Source organism: Ovis canadensis, chromosome 15, assembly GCF_042477335.2.
Source record: "Ovis canadensis isolate MfBH-ARS-UI-01 breed Bighorn chromosome 15, ARS-UI_OviCan_v2, whole genome shotgun sequence".
Taxonomy (NCBI): Eukaryota; Metazoa; Chordata; class Mammalia; order Artiodactyla; family Bovidae; genus Ovis; species Ovis canadensis.
This window is the reverse complement of record NC_091259.1, coordinates 46,115,558-46,130,880: the sequence shown is the minus strand read 5'-3', so window position 1 is coordinate 46,130,880 and position 15,323 is coordinate 46,115,558. Positions and strand designations below refer to the sequence as shown.

General features: G+C 38.3%; 1 protein-coding gene across 1 annotated transcript; it reads right to left on the bottom strand.

Annotated features, from left to right (window-relative positions):
- Positions 1-254: 254 nt before the first annotated feature.
- On the bottom strand, positions 255-14,163 carry PSMA1 (proteasome 20S subunit alpha 1). Its single transcript, XM_069554318.1, has 10 exons — positions 13,863-14,163; positions 12,217-12,261; positions 11,864-11,965; positions 11,641-11,744; positions 9,679-9,767; positions 8,986-9,056; positions 8,739-8,868; positions 5,623-5,702; positions 1,718-1,828; positions 255-622 (listed from the first exon to the last, which is right to left on the bottom strand). The coding sequence occupies exons 1-10, from the start codon at positions 13,863-13,865 to the stop codon at positions 566-568; spliced, it is 792 nt and encodes a 263-aa protein (XP_069410419.1). The 5' UTR covers positions 13,866-14,163; the 3' UTR covers positions 255-565.
- Positions 14,164-15,323: the final 1,160 nt, after the last annotated feature.

The window sequence follows — 15,323 nt, the reverse complement described above, 5'->3', positions numbered from 1 at the left end:
ACTTGGAATCTCCAAGGTTAAACTCTAAAAATCAGTATTCTGGACCAAACCTCCATGGAGGTTTCTCATGCAGCCAGTCTATTCGCTGAGGTATTAGTATAAGGCTGTTATATATAAGAGGTAATATTTTTCCTGTCACTAAAAACAAGGCAATTTAATTGGCAAACATGGTGACCACATATGATGACACAGCTGTAATCGCAGACTACTATTTACAGTTGAAGCTACTTAAAAAGCAAAACCCTGATACATCAGCAGGTGAAACAATTTTATTTCACAGTTATCTTTAAAACCACAAAGACACTATGTTCTTCATATAAAAACGTTAGTAGAGAGAACTATACTTTCTAGAAAATGATTATAGAGGCCCTCTTAAAGAAAAATGAACCCAATTATATGGTTTTGGTGGCAGCTTAGGAAAAACTCACATCTGAACTGCTTCCTAAAACATACCATTCTATCCCACCATTCTGCATCTTTTGGTTCTAAGTATAGATTACTGTCATCAGTGTCTGCTTCTGCATTCTTACATGTATGACAATACATATACAGACTGGTTTATTGTTTAATGTTCCATTGGTTCATCAGCCTTTTCTGCAGGTTCATCAGCAGGTTGAGTAGGCTTAAGAGAGGAAGAAAAAAGAAAGTATGTAAAAAGAACACTTAACCAATATATACTTTTACTCACAAATATTACATAATAAAAAGCAATGAACAATTCCAACATTTCATCATACTTTGTTTTGCTCCAAGAATAAAGGCTTTTCTTATCACTAATAAACACAGCAAAAATATTTTCTAACAAAGCAGCTCTGAGGTACTGTCCTGCATTGTTCCCAACAGCAGTTAAATAATGCAAATCTTGCCGCTCCAAATAATACCAACATCTTTTTCAAGTTAAAAAAAGAATTCATGCTGTAGAAGAAATTTCTGAACAAGATAGTTTTTTTTACCAATTACACAGCTATTAAATAAGCACCTATAAAAGCAAATGTATATTCAAACTTTTGACAAAAAAGGCTAGTATTTAACCTGAGATTCACCAGTACTTCTTGATCCTTTTCTCAATATTTGTGAAGAGTCAACTTAGTTTCCCAAACTGGTCACCAGTGAGTTTTTCTCTCAGTCCCACCTCTGATAGAATCTCAGACAGCCCTATGACTTGCTTTAACCAACAGAATGTAAAGAAGGAATGCTGTGCCAGTCCTGGGCCTCAGCCTTAACAATGCCTGGCAGCTTGCGCTTCTGAGCTTTTGAACTTTTGCAACCTCTGAGCTGCTTCCTGCCAGAAATACTCTGGTGAAGGAGAGGCCCTGAGACTACATGGACCAGGGCCCAGCCACCCTTCTAGCTGTCCTTCCAAGATACCTAGCAAATGTGAGTAAAGAAGACAAATGAGTAAAGCCATCTTGGATGTTCCAGCCCTACCCACTCAACTGACTGCATGTTTGAGACACCCAAAGTGACATAAGCCAAAGAACCATCTAGCTGAGCCCATCAACACACAGAACTGAGAAGCTACAACAGAGAACCAAATCACCCTTTTTGTGTTTTAGAGATCACTGACCCCCTCAGTATTAGTTCTTAGTTTTCCTACTGCCACGTGAATTATAAGCCTATCTCAAAAATTAAAGACAAAAACAGTAGATTTACACTGTTGTGGTAGGAATAGCAATTTATAATAGAATTAGTCTCTTGGTTATAATTAGTTATATACCTGTGCCTTTCTCTGTGGTCTTTCTTCCAGACCTTCCAGGAATGGAGACACATCATCATCATCATAAATTGTAAACTCCAAGTCTTTACCAACAATTCCAATGGAAACATTCTGAAGGGGAAAAAAAGGTAAAATTTAAAAATCAAGAGAATTTAGGTTAGAAATATGCTTATGATAAAAAGAAAAAAAGTTGAATAAAAATTTATATACCACTTGAATGAGACAAAAAAAAAAAAAAAAACCTAGGGGAAAAAGAAGAAAACTAGTAAACTTTTGTAATCTGCAGATTTAATATTCACTTTTGATAACCACGAACAATTCTGAAGGTCAATGTCACCTAGAAATTTGCAACTTGGCTCACAGTCAGAATGTGAAGACCAGTGTGAGGACACAAACCATTTGCTAGGCAGCAAGCCTTCATTCTTTACCATCTGAGAGGTAAAGCCTACCCCTATATATGTTAAGACATAATGGTTCTTAAGGAAATAAATTTTGGGTTCTAAAATATTGAGTTTAGGGAACTTAGAACTGTGTTCTACATGGAAAAATTAAAAAGCAACTCTTAAAAATGTTCAGTGAATGCTAACCAGTACAGTAGAGTTCCTGTAAGATTAAAATTTCAGTGAGAACTTGAGACATTAAGGATATATACGGCATTCTCTATGATTCAGTAAAAATGTAAAATCAGAAAGCCAGATACCTGAGCCAACTTTTCCAAGCTGTAAATGCCAACAGTAAACTGTATACCCACAATTTAAAAGACAGTCATCTTGGAGTGATGGCATTATAGGTATTTTTAAAACAAACAAATAAAAACAATTTAATGTCCTTTAATGTAACTTTCCTAATTTTTTTGAAAGAAAATTATTTTTATGATAGGAAATGCTATTTAAAAAGATTATGCAGGTTATAAAGTCTTCATGATGCTAAAGCTGAAACTCCAGTACTTTGGCCACTTCATGTGAAGAGTTGACTCACTGGAAAAGACTTTGATGCTGGGAGGGATTGGGGGCAGGAGGAGAAGGGGACGACAGAGGATGAGATGGCTGGATGGCATCACTGACTCGATGGACGTGAATCTGAGTGAACTCCGGGAGTTGGTGATGGACAGGGAGGCCTGGAATGCTGCAACTCATGGGGTCGCAAAGAGTCAGACACGACTGAACGACTGAACTGAACTGAAAGTCTTCATACACATATTAACTATTAATTACCCAATCATAACAAGACATATTTTATAATACGGTAACTGATCTCTCTAGTGATCATTTACCTCAAGGAGTCCTTTAATTGTTGTTGTATTATACAAGTTTTAGATCATTCAATCTCCCCTTCCCTGGACAACTCTTTCTAACATTCTCCATTTCTCTTTCAGCTCAAAACCTACCTTGCTTCTAATTAACTGAAAAAACAGAAGCAATCAGAAGAGAATGTTCATAAGCTCCCATAGTATCCAACCTTTCCTATATCTATGTCCCTAGATTCTCTCCCTTCGTGTTACTGGGAATGAAGAGCCCCAGTCCTCTCTGAAGCCTACCTTTTCACCTAGGTGCTACTGGTGATTGGTCTAGCAGTTCTCATTTTTATCCTATACAGATGTTTTTATCTGTGTTTTCTTAATAATGATGTTTAATCTACTTAGTGCACATCTTTACTTGTTTGTTTATTTCTGCACTATACAGCATGCAGGACTTTAGTTCTCCGACCAGAGATGGAACCCATGCCCCCTGCATTGGAGTGTGGTCTTAACCACTGGACCACCAGGGAAGTTCCATAAATCTTTTTCTTGATACTGGATTATTTTTATAACCATGCAGCAAACTACTGTAATCTCTCCCATCTTAAAAAAACAAAACAAAACCCTTTTTCACTACATTCTCTACCAACCACCACCCTCTTTCTCTGGATCCGTTAACAGAAAGTCTCCTCCAAAGAGCTGTCTCCAATTTCTCTCATTTTCTCCTGACTCTATTCCTAGCACACTTTTCTCCTCCATTCCATTAAGACTGTCTGGTCAAGTTTCAGTAACATCACTGCTAGTCTAAATGTTAATTCTCAGTCCACATCTTTCATGGCCTATTGGCAATGTTTCACTCTCTTCTCCTTTGTTCACCTCTCTGTTGGTGGGTTCTTCATTTGTTAGTTGTGGGTTCAACCAACCATCGATCAAAAATATTTTGGGAAAAAAATTCCAGAAAGTTCTGAATAGCAAAACTTAAATTTGCTGTGCCCTGGCAACTGTTTACACAGCATTTATATCGCAATTACAACTATTTACATGCATTTACATTTTATTAGGTGACACAGGTAGTCTAGAGATAATTTCAGGTATACAGGAGGACTGTGTATAGGCTATATGCAAGTATGACATCATTTTACATAAGGGACTTGAGCACCCTTGGATTTAGGGATCCATGGTAGGGGATTCTGGAACTAATCCCCCCACCACTGATGCCAATGGATGACTACAGTTTCTTCATTTCCTTTTAAAGATGCCTCATTTTCTATGTTTTCCTCCTACCTCCCTGGCATATTTCTCAGTCCCTTTTTGCTGATTCCTACTCTCACCTTCTAATCTCTAAAGGATAGAATACCCTTGACCAAGTCTTCAAACTTGTCTTCAAACTTATTCTAATCTTTCAGAAATCTAATCCTAGCCAGTCTCTAAAGACCATTTTTCCACAAAGACTTCAAAACCTTAGTTCTAGGATAAACCAATCTCCATCAAACTCTAGGGGGTGAACATCCAATAATCACTTATACTGTATTACCAAATGGACAAACAAGAGGCATTTCAAAGTTTGTATGTTCTAAACTAACTGCCTGATCTTCTCTTCCTCCAAATGTCTCATCCATCTCAGTAAATCATAAGTCTATCTTTCCTCTAATCAGGCAAAAATGCTAAAGGCATTTTCTAAACTCACACCTCACAACCAATTCATTAGCAAAGCTTTCTGGCTCTGATTTCAAAACATGCAGAAGCGAACCACTTCTCATCATCTCCAACTCTATGGCTCTGCTCTAATCTACCACAGTCTATGACTTGAATTACTCTAACAGCCTTGAAACTATTTCCACCCATGCCCCCACTCAAAATGGCAACTAGAGTGACTTTTAAAATCTACATCGAGCCACAGTATTGCTCTGCTCAAACTCAAGAGTAAAATCCAAAGTGCCTACAATGTTTACAGGACATACGCTATGTGGCCTCCATTACCTCTCTGACTTTATTCCTTCTTCTCCTCTTGATTACTGACTCCAACACAACTGGCCTCCTTATGTTGAATACTAGCAACATTCTGAACTCAAGGCCCCCATATGCATAGCTCACTCACTCAACTCTTTTAGATCTTTCCCTCAAATTTCACTTTCTCAGTGAGACCATCTTTCACCACTCTGTGTTAAATTATACCCACCATGTCTCCTTCTTATACCCTATTGGCCATCCTTTCTCCTTTTAAAGCTGTTTTATTTTTTCTAAGCCTTTATCACATTCTAATATCCTACATAATCTACTTGTGGGTACACTGTCTCTCTTTGCCCACCTGGATGTATGTCCCAGGAATGCCAAGATGTTTGTTGTATGCATTATATTTTCTCCGTGCCTCCTGCCTTCATGTGATTGGTGCTCAATGTATATTAAAAATACAAAGATATTCCTATCTCTTGATGAAAGACATTCTGCAACAGAATTATATGTTTTATGGCTTTATACCAAAAAGAAATATTTAAAAATCATTTAAAAATCAGTCATTTAGTGAATACCTTAAAGAGAAAGAATGAGCCGAGGAAACCATCTTACAAATTAAAGAACTATAAGTAGACACACCTCTATTACTTACATTTGTATAATAAATGATTAAACTATAATGTTAGTATCCCCAATTGGAAAATGTGGTATTTACCTTTGTAGTCAGGTCCTGTTCTGCAGGAAGGGTTTCCCGTAAGGCACGCAGACCATGCTTAACCAGTTCATTCAAATTGCCTAAATATAATAAATTAACAATTATTTCTTAATTCTATTTTCATGCTAGGCTTCCTTTATTTATTTGTCAGGTCTATAGTCTGAAATCATGGTTTTAGTCACACACTAAATATATCATAATAAAAAAAAGTCTAATGTTTGGCCATATAATCTTCTAACAATCTATTATTAGATTGCTATTGTTTTATTTAATGAGAGAATACATGATTTTTGTTACTAAAGTTACCCTTTTCTTATGCTAAGTTAAATTAAAATCCTGATACAATCAGGATTTTACAGCTCAAAGTTTTGTAAAATGTACTCTGTGAAATGTTTGTCACTGTATTTGCTCTTTATAAAAGAGTCTCCAATTGCTTGTATGTGGTCAGTATTGCCCTGATACCAAAACTATACAAAGCTACCAGAAGAAAGTAAAACTACAGATCAGTACCCCTGATTAACAAACACACAAAAACCTCAACAAAATATCAGCAAACTAAACCCAGCAATGTTTATGTTTCCATAAACATTTTACATATATATAATTTATGTTACACATCATGACCAAGAAGGATTTGTCCCAGGAATGCAAAGCTGGCTGAACATTCAAAAGTCAATGAATGCTAGGCAAAACACTCGATGACATAAATCAAAGCAAGATCATCTATGACCCACCTCCTAGTGTAACAGAAATAAAAACAAAAGTAAACAAGGGGGACCTGATTAAATTTAAAAGCACAGCAAAGGAAGCTTTAAGCAGGGTGAAAAGACAACCCTCAGAATGGGAGAAAATAATAGCAAATGAAACAACTGACAAAGGATTAATTTCCAAAGTATACAAGCAGCTCATACAACTCAATGCCAGAAAAACAAACAACCCAATCAAACTTTTTCCAAGTGGGAAAAAGACTTAAACAGACATTTCTCCAAAGAAGACATACAGATGGCTAACAAATACATGAAAAGATGCTCAACATCGCTCATTATTAAGGAGAAATGCAAATCAAAACTACAATGAGATATCACCTCACACTGGTCAGAATGCTGCTGCTGCTAAGTTGCTTCAGTCGTCTCCGACTCTATGCGACTCCACAGACGATAGCCCACCAGGCTCTGCCATCCCTAGGATTCTCCAAGCAAGAACACTGGAGTGGGTTGCCATTTCCTTCTCCAATGCATGAAAGTGAAAAGTGAAAGTGAAGTCGCTCAGCCGTGTCCAACTCTTTGTGACCCCATGGACTGCAGCCTGCCAGGCTCCTCCGTCTATGGGATTTGCCAGGCAAGAGTACTGGAGTGGGGTGCCACTGCCTTCTCTGCCAGTCAGAATGGCCATCATCAAAAGTCTACAAACAATAAATGCTGGAGAGGGTGTGGAGAAAAGGGAATGTTCTTGCACTGTTGGTGGGAATGTAAATTGATACAGCCACCATGGAAGACGGTATGGAGATTCCTTACAAAACTAGGAATAAAACCACCATATGACCCAGGAATCCCCTCCTAGGCATATACCCTGAGGAAACCAAAATTGAAAAAGACACATGTTGTTCACTGCAGCACTATTCACAATAGCTAGAACATGGAAGCAACCTAGATGTCCACTGACAGGTGAATGGATAAAGAAGTTGTGATACACACACACACACACACACACACACACACACACACACACAATGGAATATTACTCAGCCATAAAAAAGAACAAATCTGAGTCCGTTCTGATGAGGTGGATGAACCTAGAACCTATTATACAGAGTGAAGTGAGTCAGAAAGAGAAAGATAAATATTTTATTCTAATGCATATATACAGAATCTAGAAAAATGGTACTGAAGAATTTATTTTCAGGGCAGCAATGGAGAAACAGACCTATGGACATGGGGAGAAGGGAGAAGAGGGTGAGATGTATGCAAAGAGTAACATGGCAACTTACATTACCGTATGTAAAATAGATAGCCAAAGGGAATTTGCTGTATGGCTCAAGAAACTCAAACAGGGGCTCTGTATCAATCTAGAGGGGGTGGGATGGGGCAGGAGATGGGAGGGAGGTTCAAAAGGGAGGGTATATGTGTATACCTATGGCTGATTCATGTTGAGGTTTGACAGAAAACAACAATATTCTGTAAAGCAATTATCCTTCAATAGAAAAATAAATTTTAAAAAAGTCAATGAATGCAATACACCACAATAGAATGCTGGAGGGTGGGGTGGCGGTGGATGCATGATTACCTTGACGCGTAAAAAGCATGTGTTAAAATCTAAGACCCTTGCATAAGCAAATCATTTGAAAACCTGCCCTAATGACGACCCTGTATGCAAGACAGGAAAAAAGACACAGATGTGTATAACGGACTTTTGGACTCAGAGGGAGAGGGAGAGGGTGGGATGATTTGGGAGAATGGCATTCTAACATGTATACTATCATGTAAGAACTGAATTGCTAGTCTATGTCTGACGCAGGGTGCAGCATGCTTGGGGCTGGTGCATGGGGATAACCCAGAGAGATGTTGTGGGGAGGGAGGTGGGAGGGGGGTTCATGTTTGGGAACGCATGTAAGAATTAAAGATTTTAAAATTTAAAAAATAAAAAACTAAAAAAAAAAAAAAAAACAGAAAAAAAAAAAAAGAAAAAAGAAAACCTGCCCTATCATCACGATACATCTTTTCTTCCTCACAACTAAACTGATTTATTTATTTATGGACTACTTATTGCAGAAATGTCTATGTGGCTAAAAATAAGAATCACAGAAAATAAAAGCTGTAAACAGAATTTACAAGTAGTAACTACTACAGTGGCTCTCAACTCTGGCTGGGACAACACTTCAGACCAATTGAATAAAAAGTCTTCAAGGTAAGGAATACATAGTTATATTTTAAAAAAGTTTGACCGGTGACTGAAACTGCCCTGGTAGCCAGAGAAAGTGAAAACTAGTATATATGGCAGAAATAATATACACTTCATGGGCTTAATCTTTTTAAGAAAAGTAGAGCTTTTTTCCACATAGGATACTGTGTTTATTCACTATATAAAGACTAGAAGGGCAAAAAAGAAAAATTACTTACACTCCATAAACTCTGACATATGTCTCTCCAAGTAAGTACGAGCTGATTGAGATCGGGCTCCAATGGACATAGCTCTGCAGTCAAAATAGTTAGCAGATGGACAAGTTTGGAAAATGTGAGGACCCATATCCTACAAATAGAAGAAAAATACACTGCATAATTCTTGACTCTGACTGAGCTAAAAATTAGAAAATTTGTTAGTTTCAAAAAAAAATCATTAAAATATAACAATACTCTATGAACTTACATCATAACCAGCAATGAGCAGCCCAACACCATATGGTCTCCGGCCATATCGCTGTGTTGGTATCTGGGTTTCTTAAACTAGTTAAAGAGTTTGTTCTAACAAGAAGTAAAGTACTGTCTTTAATTTCAAATTAAATATTATCAACAAAGAGTTCTGGTTTTTTTAAGTGCTGCATAATTCACTACCCCAAGAAGAAGAAAATAAATATTTCTTTGGCTTAGTGTTAAAAGATGTTTGACTATCCACCAAACCCCAAGTGAGTGCTAGCAAGATGATCTTTTCTGGTGTAGAGAATTTCATTCATTTTGGATCTAAGGGATCTAAGAATTTAGGGGGAGCATCTATAACCACGAATAAACAAACATTAAATCTCTTCTAAAATTGATGCTCAGTTTTTCTGAAATTGGGCTTATCTATATCTGGAACATATTAATTGCTTATCTATAAAGGCTGATAAAAAGAACAAACCAACTCAGTTAGAATCTATTCTTCCATAGTAAAACTCCCTACAATTCTCCTTCTAAAGACTTAAAGCATTCTTTTACTGAAAAGTGACTCAACTTAAAGTTTGCACAATCTTACCTATGTTATATATTATCATATTCTTAATAAGTAATATAACGATTAAGTATCAAGACCCTTTAAAGTCTACATCCATAAATGCTACAATAAATGCATAAATGAAAAGGATACTGCTTCCAATTAGAGATACAAGACGAGACACAGGAAGAGGTCTGTCAAATACAAATCTGGAATCCAAACACTCCTGGCGCATAAAATTACTGAAAAAGAAACAAGAAAAACTGGTAATTTCAAATCAGAGTCATTCTAATCAAACAAAGTAATTTGGTTTCTTTTTGCTTTCTTCCAGATGTTTACACGTACATCCATACAATGGAACCATAAACATATAATGACAAGGATAAATTTTTCTATCAAATCTCTATATTTTAAGTGTTCTATTATTGAAAGTGACTAACCTTAAAATTTTCACAATTTTACCTAAGTTTATGACTACACGTTTCTTAGCTCTAGATAACCTTTGCCTCAGAGCACTTTACATAACAGAGAAGAAAAGGCTGCACGATAGGAAAAGAGCAATCTCTCTTCTCTTACCCTTCCCACTGTCAGCAAGACTGTCTTAATTCCATGTCTTGAGCTAGCAAAAAGAATAACTTTGCTTTTTTCCTTGAAAGCTGACAAAAATTTCCCCAATAGAACAAACAGAAGAAACTGAATCCATACTAGGGCGCTGTTAACATGTTTCTGTCAATGTTACTTCTCTCCATAGCAGTACTCTAGAGGAGACACTACACTGTTAAGTCTCAAACCCAACAAGATGCAAGCAAATACAACACTGGGGAAAAGAAAATTCACACCTATTAAAGCCAAGAGGATAACCTTTTCTTTCATATTGCTCTGTCTAGTTTATGTGTGTGTCACGTCCGATGATCAGATGTTGGCTGCTGTTAACCAAGCTAGTTGTTCACTACTTTCACTTAAGTTCCTTTCCCAAGGCTGTCTAACACTGCATTGCTCAATATGGCAGGCACTAGTAACATGTGACTAGTGAGCACTGAAAAAGTGGCTAGTCTGAATTAAGATGTATCTTCAGTACAAAATATACATAAAATGTCAAAGATTTTGCGCAATAATGTAAAATATCCAATAAAGCTTTTAAACGATTACAAGTGACAATATTTTTGAAAGATTGGGTTAAGTAAAATGTTTGACAATGCAACATATATTTTCAACAGCTAACAGAAAACACTAATGTAATCACTATATTGCTGACCTAAGAGAACAGGGAACTCACCAAATAACTTGAAAATTTTAAACATCAGCATTATTAACTGTCTTCGGTGTTTATATTCCTCCTTTCCTAATTAAATCACAGACGAGATTATTTGTGGCTAACTACCTCCTACTTACCAACACATACACTGAAAGATGCTGTATGAAGTGTTCTACATGTTAGGCTATTTATCAATAACCTTGGGAAAAAAATACTAAAAAAATTCAGAGTTTGAGTAACTAGAGCAACATCAGATTGAGTGTTAAAAGTGGGAATTAAAGACTGTGTGATCCCAAAGCCCCAGCTCTTCATCTGCAATATGCCTCTCAACTGGAAATAATCTTTATCCCCCACCCCCTCCAAAGAAATATACCTGTTGCTCTCCACTTTCTACCTTGTATTGCAGATATTCTACTAGATTTTAAGCTCATAGAAGATGAGATCTATGTCTGATTCACCTTTGTATACTCTTTGTATCCAGTATTGAGCTTTGCAAAAAATAAATGTCAAATGAATACTGGTATATTAAAGACAGCAAAGGTGGTTCAGCTGATCCTTCAGAAACCTGGTGTCAAGCTCTTCCCAGATCTAACATCAAACTATATATACTGAGTTAACAAGTAATACATTATTCAATGACTTCTAAAAAGCATTAATGTTAATGTGGTTAATCCTATTAATTACTGCTACAGTGATCAAGAAATGGAATACTTAGTAACTGAGCCCAAATACATTAAGGTATTAATAATCTTATAAACACTCTAGCAGACAACTTCCTAAAATATCTGGATTGTTTCTAGATATGTAATCAATTATGAATCAAAAGGGATATTTCTTTTGTTTCCCAGGATCATACTCACCATAACAGTCGAGCATCAGCAGTAAGTCCCGCAATTGAGATACCAATATGGTTATCAACATGGAGAATTTTTTTCTGATGAGCCGCAAGTTCTGACTGTGCTCTCTAAATAGAAACATCATTTAAGACAAAAGAGTAAGTTTATAATTTTATTATTTACATAGTGAAACTAACATTTTACAGTATTTTCTAAAGGAGGAAGATATATTTATTGCTTTACTTACCTTCAATGCAACCAACACTGCATGAGTTTTTGATTTCAGACCAACTGTGGCTGAACCTTGTTTGACAGCTTCCATTGCATATTCAATTTGATGAATTCTGCCCTAAAATGAAAAAAAAAAAAAAACCCAACACACCTTAGTCATTACAAGACCCTTTTATATATTTAACATAATTTAGCAATCCCAAATCTCAAGTGGGCATAGTTACATCTCAAATGCTGTTTCTTAAAACTAGAAGACTGACTTTAATGATAAACTTAGGTTTCAGGAACGTATAAAATGATTATATTCCATTTTCTCACTTCCTACAATCCCATAAGCTTCTAAACACATTGCAGTAACCAAAAGTTTACCTGAGGGCTCCAAACAGTGACATCATTGTCATACTGGTTGCGAAACTGAAAGTAAATGAAAAAAGACCTATTAACACAAGAACATTACAAATTCAAAATCTTCACAAGCTCTATCATTAAAAAATGTTCTCCCATCTCTCTCCATCCAGCATTAAGGAAAAGCTGCTATTGCAGTCTCATTGGAAGATTACTACTGTAATCAGTTGCAAGTCAATTTTACATTTATAAGGAGATGGGGGGGGGGGGGGGCGGATCTAAATGGTACCTAGCTTCCCAATCAGTCCAGCAGTTCTAACACTGTTCATAGTACTTGGTTTGGGTTTAGTCAATTACTAAAGTTCCTATATGTCCACTTTCCTTTCTATCTTTGCTAATATTCTTCCCTTATATCAGACCCTAATAAATGGTCAAAAACATTACTACCTTTTCTTAAGTCAGCTCAAATGTCTATCTCTTGAAATCTTCTCCATCTTTTCTCCCCAAATCTCAAAACATATTCCCACCAGTTCTTTATCTACACTTATTTTTCTGCCTCATACTACGATTTGGGATATGTCTGATTTATCCTTGAACCTTCACTGCACTTAAAACATTCATATTGAACGTGCCTTTCATTCATTCATACTGAATGAGAACACAAGAATGTCCCCAGGAAGTCATAAGTGGACACAAACTGCCATAAAAACAGACCCATTACTGCTTTAAAGACGGTATTAAGTCCACCAGCGCAGTACTTGGGAGACTAATCATGGGGGTGAGAAGGTTGAGCGCTGGAATGGCAGGCACTGGCCTGGAATCCCTGAGCTCTATACTATAACCCTGATTTCATCACTAATATCAGCTTCGGTTCACTCATTTGTCGGAGAAGGCAGTGGCACCCCACTCCAGTACTCTTGCCTGGAAAATCCCATGGACGGAGGAGCCTGGCAGGCTGCGGTCCATGGGGTCGCTAAGAGTCGATACAACTGAGCGACTTCGCTTTCACTTTTCACTTTCATGCATTGGAGAAGGAAATGGCAACCCACTCCAGTGTTCTTGCCTGGAGAATCCCAGGGACGGGGGAGCCTGGTGGGCTGCCGTCTATGGGGTCGCACAGAGTCGGACACGACTGAAGCGACTTAGCAGCAGCAACAGCAGACAAAGTGATTGAAAAGGGCTTTTTCTGACAGAGCTCTAAGAAAAAGACTGCAGAGGGACCCGCCAAGAAAATGAACGCGGTCCAGGCAGCAACCCAAACCCTGGAATCAAGTCCGCACTTGGCAGTACAAGGAGGTCTGAAGTTAAGTCCCTATTTTTCCTTTCTGCCACACAGAGCACTAGGGCCCTCTCTGGACCGCTCGGAATTTTCTCGACTGAAGGAACCTGAGGAGCGAAATCGGCTGGTAGACCGAGAAGATACTGTTCAAGACCCCGTGGAAAGCGAAACAAACCCCAGGGAAAGGTCGCAGCGGCAGCACAGACTACCGACCTCCACTCTCCCGGCCAGGCCGGAGATGCTGAATCACCGCCTGAACCATCCCGTCGGCAACGGTTCCCAAGTCCCATGGCCCCGGGCCGCTCTAAGGAAGGCATGAGAAGAAGCTACCCCTACCCCCCAGCCAGCGGACCTCTTCTCCAACCCTGCCTAAGCTCGGAATCCAACGCACCATGGTTCCGGCGCGAGCCTGGCTTCGGCCTCCTGCAAACCTGCGGATGGAACAGCACTGCCGAAACTTCCGCTCGGCGATCTACAGAGAAGACTGCGGAGTTTGACGGCGGCGGCGCAGGGTAGAATAGTTTATTCCAGAGATATCGATAGGCTTCCCTTGCTTCCCCGCCCTCAAAACTCTCAGGCGGCTCAGAAGTGGGAGGGGCCTGGGAAGCTAGAGGAACTGAGATTGGCTGGAAACCTTGGGCCAGGAGTGCCCGCGGGAACTAGGAGCTGCTGGGCTGCCGCTACCAAGTACCCCTTCTTGGGTTCTTGGTGAAATTACCTCCGTGTTGCTGACTCCTGTCAGTTTCTCACCGGCCTGACCAGATGCACCAGAGACTACAGGTGATCGAGTGTGTGGCTCAGTCTCCCCTTAAACGATATATGAGGTGTTGGGTAATATGAGAAGAACGATACTGAAAGAAAGGCCACAAATAATGGTCCGTTTTTGTGCCAACCATCCTCTCTCTCTGTCTTGTCTGTGAACATGCTTTTCTTTCTACTTTGGAATCCTTTCTCCTACTCCTTGGAGAACTCATCTTTCAAGGATTTGTTATCATCAGTCTTTTTAACATTATTATTGGTTTTACCCCAAGAGACTTTACTCTCTGAGGGCGCCAGTGTCTTTCTGTACCTTCAAAACCAAGCACGATGCTGAAAGATTAGGCAACTAAGGAAAAAGGTGGACATTTTCTTCCAAGACACATATTTTCTCTTTTGTGAGCAATTTTTAGTAAATCCTCAAATGAAATCGTTTAGGACAGTTGTGCAATCAGCTGCCAACCTAACATTTACCGACTGCCAATGATGAAGTGAAGTCGCTCAGTCATGTTCTACTCTTTGCGACCCCATGAACTATACAGTCCATGGGATTCTCTAGGCCAGAATGCTGGAGTGGGTAGCCTTTCCCTTCTCCAGGGGATCGTTTCAACCCAGGGATCGAAACCAGGTCTCCTGCATTGCAGGCGGATTCTTTACCAACTGAACCACAAAGGATGGTATTTTCTTTATAAAAAAGAAAGGATGGATACCTAGAGTCATATAACGGAAGAGTTGAGAGGGTCCTTAAGTATCTAAGCTTTGCAGGTGAAGAAGAGACTCAGCTCACTTAAGTGATTTGCTCAAGTTCCCAGCAATTTAGTATCAGACTCTTTTTTTAAACCTTGTCTCGTATATTTTGGACATTTCTTCATGTTAAACATTTTCTAGGTTAAACATGACTCCCTAGTATTATGCACTGGATATTTTATTTACCCAAATTCCTAGTCTTTAATATTTAGGTTACCCCTCTCCCAAGCAGCTTATTTATGACATATCTTTTGTATACACATCTGCACTCCTTTTTTTAGAATAAATTCCTGAAAATGGAATTGTAGGGTCAAATGAAATGGATATTTCTAAGGCTTTTATAAAAAGT